At 40.0% G+C, this 8,608-nt stretch overlaps 1 protein-coding gene across 1 annotated transcript in view; it reads left to right on the forward strand.

The window, feature by feature from the left end:
- The window catches only part of LOC101863994 (tricarboxylate transport protein, mitochondrial), a gene marked incomplete at its 5' end in the record, with an annotated part of 7,619 nt that extends 5,680 nt beyond the window's left edge, over positions 1–1,939 (forward strand). The window contains 1 exon segment of the mRNA XM_013084821.2: positions 230–1,939. Coding sequence (XP_012940275.1) covers positions 230–341 — 112 coding nt within the window.
- Between the last annotated feature and the right edge of the window lie 6,669 nt (positions 1,940–8,608).

Consider the following 8,608-nt stretch of genomic DNA (forward strand, 5'->3'; position numbering starts at 1 on the left):
CTTACAACTTGTTCATTTGCCTTTATTTCGATTAAATAATTGCCCATTTATCTTGAGTGCAGGTCGAGATATTTGCCATTGAATGAGGTGGGGTGGCCTGTTTTCAGAGAAAATTGCTTCCGAAGTTTCGTTATTTTAAAAGCTCAAATCCGAGAAGTAGTAACTCATTTCGTCAGCACATTTCAAATATGTTTTGAAAATAAATCCCGATTTTTTTTTCCTCTTCCAGTTTCTACAAGGGCACCGTACCGCGGCTGAGCCGTGTGACGCTGGACGTGGCTATCACCTTCATGATCTACGACAACTTCATGCACTTCTTCAACAAGGTGTGGAAAACCTAAGAGCCTCTCTCTCGGAGACTTTAGGAATACCACATGATAGCAATCTTTTTTTTCTTCTTCCCCCCCATAGTTGTATGTTTTTGCTGGCGTTTTTTTAAAAACAGAATGACAGATTATGAGATAGTTTGTATCACGAGGGATGTTTTTTTAAAAACAAAGTGACAGATTATGAGATAGTTTGTATCACGAGGGATGTTCTTTTTTTTGCGGTTTGTTGGATGACAATGTTTCCTGGCGTACAGGCCTACTGAGTTTGTATAAATTACAATTATGTAGCCATAATTTTCCATCGATTTTTATTCGTTTGCCTTTATGCAATAACTGCCTGCTTGATTGTGTATGCTTTATTCCTCAATTTTACATTCGCAATTTTATTCTCCGTCTATGTGCCAGGTGAACTGGCGCCATGTTGTTGTTGTTTACTCGACACGTTGACCTTGTGATAAGTTTTGTTCAAGTTCATTTGGTGTCGTTAATATGAAGTTCACTTTCAGAATTAAGATAACATAAGATAAGGTAATATTTTATTATCCCAGAGGGACATTTTTCTTGGCTGTGCAGGACGGTAAAAACTCATGCAGGTATACATGAAAAATTTAAATTATATATCACTCTCATTAAAATTCAATATGAAAAGAGAAGTAAGCCTGACAAAATGTACATTCACATCAAATGCATCATTCAACCACGTGCAGGAATTTTATTACAATTATTGAAAACTACAGCGGGGATCTGCCGATTGGAGGTGTAGTATTGACAAACTGTGTGAGTTAACCAAAAAAAACGAACTATCTATCGGTAATTAATAGGCATCTTTTTAATACTTTGCCACCTCGTTTCGCCAATTGGCGATGTTTACCGCCCAGTTTCTTTTGATTTTCCCCAAAATATGATGGCAAAGTGTTAAACAAAAGAAAGTATGACATGTTGTTAAAGTTGAAGGGCACAGTATGATAGTATGTATGGGACAGTATTATACGTTTTCATATATATATATAAAATAATATTCCTCCTGCTGAACCATCCATCCAGGCCCTGTTCTGCATCAGAACAAGATTCCTCGGTGTCTTGAGTGTTTTGCGTTAATAATAATGGTCGGTGCTGACCTACGGTTACCGCAGTGCTCAAAATGGAACTTTTATTCATCATTTCTTTTTTTTTTTTATTTTTTTTAAATGACAGACAGAAGTGAGAAGGGTGGGGGAGTTAGGATCTACTAAATCCCCATTACATACAGAACGTTATCATGCTTAGTTTTTGTTTTTGAAATGTTTTTTTTGCATGTTTTTGTGATATTCAGAAGACAAATCTTATGTTTTGATTGAGATTGTGGTGTGTGGGAAAAAAATGTATGTGGGAAAAATTGTTGTGGCAAAATCTCAACGTCTTTGGAACTGCCAAAATTGAAGTTGTAGACATCACTGGTAGCTCCTCTCTGAAGATGCCATTTTCTAGATGTGTGTGTGTGTGGTGTATTTATACATACTTGCATAAATGTTTGTGTATATATAATATGTACGCACACATGTATTCATACTTATATGCTCAGAATAACGAGTAATAATATTATAGAGAAGGCGGTGACATTTTAGAAAAAAGTGAAGGAGAAGTACTAAGACTAAGAGAAACTGAGGTTGATTAGAAGTACTAAGACTAAGAGAAACTGAGGTTGATTAGAAGTACTAAGACTAAGAGAAACTGAGGTTGATTAGAAGTACTAAGACTAAGAGAAACTGAGGTTGATTGTTGTGGCGAACTGGTCCGAGAGAAATGTGTCACAGCGAGGTGGAATCAGGCGCTGGTCAGGTTTTTGGGAATGTGGACTTATAGTATCACCTTACATTTTGTTCATTTGCCTTGATTTCGATTAAATAATTGCCCATTTATCTTGAGTGCAGGTCGAGATTTTTGCCATTGAATGAGGTGGGGTGGCCCGGTTTCAGAGAAAATTGCTTCCGAAGTTTCGTTATTTTAAAAGCCCCAGAGTCTCATGGAAACTGACAATGTACATTTGTTGTGCCTTTAATCAACATTTTTCAGTATAATTCACACTGAAATAGCTTAGTAAATGAAGTCTGAAAGTGTTGAGCAAAAAAACTAAATTTGGGTAAAAATTGCCATACCTGCGAAAAAGAGTCAGTTTCTCTACTTTGATTATTTTGACGAGCGCCTGACTTCACCACGCTGCCTCACAAATGTGTCTGAGAGCGGTGCGTCTTTGTGTGATGTCATGCCTGAGATCTGTCCGTGGTCGTGGGATGTCGGGGAGAGAGAGAGCTCTACCGTAAGCTGACAATCCTTTTTTTTTTTTCATTTTGGCGCCAAATTTTTTTAAGCCGCTAAACTGAAAGCCTGATCAGTATCCCTACTTGTGTGAAAGAATCAAATTGAAACTGTGATGAATAATTTAGATTTCGGAATTGTGACGGCTGTATTATATTGCATCACGTTATAAAAGGATTAAAACTTGTAAAGAAGACGAAACACAGCCTGTTTGCTCACCTAGCCTGCCGGAAAACTGGTTTATTGTTTTTCTTTTACATTAAGATCTCGAATTCAAAACGAAACAATACGAGACGTAGTGTCAAGAGGGGGAAATAATCGTGATATCAAAGAATCGTTATTGCAACGTTCGCAACATTGTTCATTCCCGTTTTTACTTTTCAAAACTACAGTCATTATTGGGAATTACTCTTATTTTTAAGTGATAAAGCTTACTAAAAACCCTTTTTTTTTTTCTCGAAACTGCTCTGAAGAAAGAAAAAAAGGAAGTATCGTCAGCTTAGGGCAGAGCTGCTGCCGTTGTGTTCCTGTACTTTACTTTTACTTTTACTTTTCCGGTCCAGCGGCCATTTTGGTTCTAGCCCTTCGGTCTGTCCATATGGCAAAGAATTGACAGGCTTTTATCAGCTGTGCTTTGTCGCTGTATAGAGTATTTCCGATGTCTGGGGAGGCAGGTAGGTAGGTAGGTGCTACGCAGGTTGCAAAGTGCAGGGCAGGTAAAGAGGTGGTGGGGTACTGTTTCATCCTGGCAGTCGCACAGCGGGCAGGCGGGCGGGGTATCCTTGCGGATCCTATTAAGGTAGGAATTTAGTGGGATGTGTTGTGTTCACAGGCGAAAGATCATGACTTGTTCTCTTCAATTTCCTGTACTTTCAGTGCCATGCTAGGTTCTGTTCTCGCAATGTGTGTTGGACCTTAGGGTCGTCTCGGCCGAGACAAAGAGACTCTGGCTAATTCCAGACTTGGCCGGGTTTTTTTGTTGTTGTTGTTGTTGTTTATTTAATCAGATTTACGTACCTCTGTCTGACCACAAGACTGAACACGAACTACGCTAATGTGAAAGTGTTCAGTGAAGAAGATGTTCAGCGATGCCCCCCGATTTACCGTAATAATAATTCTACTCCTTGTCTTTTGTCCCCTTTTTTTGGTCCCATTTTTTTTTGGGGTGTTTTTTTGGTCACATTTCGTTCCAATTCACCTGGGTTTTACTACGTCGGAGGGGAGGTCCTACATTCTTCTTGTGATGATTGTGCAGATGCTGATGTGTTGTTGGCAAAGATTTAAGATTTTCAGATCATGTGTTTTTGTGAGAAGATTTCAACAGAGTGTCTCGTTTTTTGTTTTTTTTGCTGTTTTCATTTTTTTTGGGGGGGGGGGGGGGGGGGATATATGTAAAGGAAACAATTCTTTATTGTTTTTTGCTGTTTTCATTATTTTTTTGATATATGTAGAGAAAACAATTCTTTATTGTTTTTTGCTGTTTTCATTATTTTTTTTATATTTGTAAAGGAAACAAATCTTTGTTGTTTTTTGTTGGGTTTTTTGTTTTTTTCTTGATTTGTATACACTTTCTTCTACTGTCGTTGATTGTATTTTGATGTAGAGATATGTGTGAAAGGAATTGTTTTGGTATTTGTAATACAACTCTGATGTACCGATTCTCAAACCTGAAGAATACAACCCCCTGGGGGTACAAAATGACCCCAGGCGTACGGATAGGGTTAATTATAGTTTTTGAGTAAACCAGAAAAAATATGATAATTGCTTTACTATTTGGAATTTTTTTTTCTTTCATTTTTACATGTTACCTCATCTAATCACTTTGTGATAGACTTTCCTTTGTAGATAGTCCAGAAAGATCCGTTTGATTTTACAGCCTAAGTTTGACAGTGGGTGGTTGGCAGGTGCTCTGGTGTGGTTTTGCTTCTTCTTTCCTATCAATCAAACATCTATCGTCCTTATCTCCCCCTTCTTCTTTTTTATGTTTGTTACTCTCTTGTAACACCTCTAATCTTCTGGGCGCTCCTATGACCTTATGCAGTTGCGAGCGCCGTAAAACCTCTACTAAAACTAAACTAACCTGAGTTTGACATGGGCCATTTTTATGGTTATTTTGTTGACGTTGCATCTTTTTGGCTTCTCTCATTTTGCTCAGGACCAACATTCTCCGCAATGATTACCTCAAAACGAGCACACGAGTCGAGAATTTATCCGTTTTTCCGCTCACATATGCCCAGCGTGCTGGGTCTTGGACCAACATTTCTACTGTGAACACCCGTCATCCCTGTAAATGATAATGATAATAATAATAATGATGAAGATCATTTCTATAGCGCCCACTCCCGTGTGAACACAGCTCTAGGTGCTTTTTACATAAATGCATGTACAAACAATTTTCACGCATGCACACTCACACACTCGCACACACTCACACACACACACACACACACACACACATATACCCACAAACACACACTCACGCTCACATTATATGCCCACAATACTCACACACGTGCATGCACATGCATGCCAAACATGTGCGCACACATACACGCACACACACACACACACACACACACACACACACACACACACACACACACACATACATACACACACACACACACCTACTTGCTTATCACTCGCACACGCTTACACACTGTTACGAAATGAGCTCATACAAATTCACATAATAAAATAATATGCACAATGCAATTGACAAAGTACATAAATGGATACATAGTCATTTACATAACATTGTACTGAACATGAATCTACTTTAGTTAGGTAGTTAGACCCGCTCCTCTCAGCCTGTGTAAATGTCCCCAACCATCGACAAACTAACCTCTAGTGCTTACTGTACTTTTGGTGTGTCTGTCTTCTTCTCAGCCCGTTTGCCCCTTGTAAGGACTTCTCTGCTGACACCCACCCCTTGGCTCTCCTCACTCGTATATATATATATTATGACCTTATATGCAGTAGTGGGCTCCGTAAAAGCTTTTTTAAAATTAAACATTTGCCTCTTTCTTTTTGTGAGCTGATTCCCCGCGAGCAGTGTTTTTGTAATGATGTAGTGAGTGCCCGTGTTTTATTGATGTGTCAGCGAGGTATATATATATATATATATATATATATATATATATGTGTGTGTGTGTGTGTCGGGGTGGAGACAAAGGGGAGACAACACGTCTCTTTGTTGTGTGTGTGATAAGTGTGAAGAATTATCTGTCTGTCCTGTGTTCAATTTACACTCGGTGCCATTTATTTCCTGGAATCATTCTGACTTTGTCTTTGTCTGTTTGAATAGTTTGGTCGTTCGTTTTTGCCTCTATCTTACCGCCTCTTTTTTTTCTTTTTTTTTAGGGGGGGGGGACCTTTTATTCAATCTGTTCTTACCGACCCTCTTTAATGGTGGATTAGATTGACACAACAGGTTTATCTTTCACTTTCCGTATGTTTGTAGAGGTTTTTTTTATCTGTTTTGCTTTCTCTGTCTGGTCACTTTTACTTTACTTTACTTTTCCGATCCAGCAGCCATTTTGGTTCTAGCCCTTCGGTCTGTCGACAAGGCAAAGAATTTTGTCCGGTAACAACGTTTGGCGATCACACCTGGGCCCTCCCTACTGTGTGCTTTATTCATTTTTCAACGAATTTGTATTTCCATTTTCAATGAACTGTCCACTGACTGATGGTTTTTTCCTGACGTACTGACACTGTATGGGTGTCAGTGGCTGTGTCAATGATAGTGTCTGTGTCAACATCAGTGTGGGTGTCAGTGTCAGTGACTCTGTAAGTGTCGTTGTCTCCTTTCTGCTGGTCAGACACAGCTGTTGTCTCGATGATAGGCTTTGAAAATGTCTCCATCATAGTGAGAGGCAGCTGTCGTCTTGATGATAGGCTTTGGAAATGTCTCCATCTTAGCGAGAGGCATCTGTCGTCTTGCCGACTGACAGGAAAAAGTTCCCAATCTTGGTCGGATAGAGTTGTCGTCTCGATGGCAGACTTTTAAAGGTCCCTAAGGGTCGACTATAGCTGTCATCTCAATGACCGACTGGAAAAAGTTCCCAATCTTGGTAGGATAGAGTTGGCGTCTCGATGGCAGACTTTTAAAGGTCCCCAAGGGTCGACTATAGCTGTCATCTCAATGACCGACTGGAAAAAGGTCCCCAAGGGTCGACTATAGCTGTCACCTCAATGACTGACTGGAAAAAAGGTCCCTATCTTGGTCAGATAGAGCTGTTGTCTTGATTACGGACTTTTAAAGGTCTCTTCGTAGTGGGCTATAGCTGTCGTCTCGATTACAGACTTTTTTAAGGTCCTTATCTAGGTCAGATATATCTGTTGTCTTGACGACTGACAGGAAAAAGGTCGCCTCGTGGTCGGCTAAAGCTGTCATCTGTCTGACAGACTGGGAGACCTACCTTGACCCTTGACCCTTGACTCTGTTCAGTCCTTGTTTCCCCTCTTGTTTCTCTGAGTTCTTTTGAACGTCGGCCATCTTGTCAACATTCCTGGCTCATAATTTTTGGGGGTTATTTTTTTGTATTGTTTGCCGTTTCTTTTCTCTTCATGTTTTGTTGACAGCCGCAGTACCGGACGGGATGAGTTCGACAACGTACTACGCATTTTCCCCGCCTGATATATTATAAGCTTGAGCAACTTCGCACCTCCACTTGTACAACAATGCCCTGGTTTAAATCTTTTCTCTAAAATTTGCTTACAAGTGTCATCAAGAAAAAGTCATGAAATCCTTTCTGAAACTTTTCTAATTTGTGTGTGATTGTCAGATGCTCTGGTGTGGTTTGCTTCTTCTTTCTTATCAAACATCTATTGTCTTTATCTCCCCTCCTCCTCCTTTTTTTCGTTTGTTACTTTCTTGTAACACCTCTAATCTTCGGCACTTATATGACCTTATCGTGTTGCAGGTGTCCGAAAACACTTACCAAAACTAAAACAAACTTTTCCCGATTTGTGTGTGGGCGTTTGCCTCCTTCACAACCATGATGATGCTCTGAAACTGATAATTGCACGAGAGTCGAGTTTGTTTGTGTGTCTGTGCCATGCTATACTTTCCAGCATTCCCACATTCTTTTTTTTTCTGTACTTACAATCAAACTGACGTCATCCTTTATTGTGTTCTTCACCGTTGTGCTCGAGGGCCATGTTTGTTGCAACTCGCTCCATCATCCTACAGATCGTTTGTTTGGGGGTTCTTTTGGCGGTCTACACTATGGAAGCCCCAATTTTTTTCTTTCATCATTCACCATGGAAGTCCCAATTTTTTTCTTTCATCATTGTTATCAAACGACGCAAAGATTGTTCATAGAAACTTGTTATTCAATGTGTTCAGACTGTGTTCCATCCTTTCTTGGTTTGGGTTGGGTTGGTTTTTCTTTAAGGGTTAGGGAGTTGGACTGAGAAATTTAGTAGTTATGATGAAGTATTCTACTAAAGCTGACTATGACAGGACATGGGGTTACCTGTGTTCCCTGTATTACCTGTGTTCCCTGTATTACCTGTGTTCCCTGTGTTACCTGTCCTGGGCAACAACGTCATTGCACACCGGACAGGCCTACATAAGTGCTCAGTTCCTCCCACACTGATCTGTCCGTCCGGGCCAGAGACAGTGTGAGGAAACGGTGAAAAGTTTGTGTCTTTGGACAGCAGGGTCTTGTCTTTGTGGCTTTGTTCAGCAAGGATCTTCTCTTAATGGTTTTATCATCGAGGATCTTCTCTTTTTGGCTTCTCTTTGTGGCTTTGTCATCAAGGGTTTTCTCTTTGTCACTTTGTTCACCGAGGGTTTTCTCTTTGTCATCAAGGGTTTTCTCTTTGTCGCTTTGTTCACCGAGGGTTTTCCCTTTCTTGGCTTTGTTCAGCAAGGATCATCTCTTTTTGGCTTCTCTTTGTGGCTTTGTCATCAAGGGATTTCTCTTTGTCGCTTTGTTCATCTAGGGATTTCTCTTTGTCTCTGTTGTAATGTACAC

This window comes from Aplysia californica, unplaced genomic scaffold (assembly GCF_000002075.1).
Source record: "Aplysia californica isolate F4 #8 unplaced genomic scaffold, AplCal3.0 scaffold00319, whole genome shotgun sequence".
Taxonomy (NCBI): Eukaryota; Metazoa; Mollusca; class Gastropoda; order Aplysiida; family Aplysiidae; genus Aplysia; species Aplysia californica.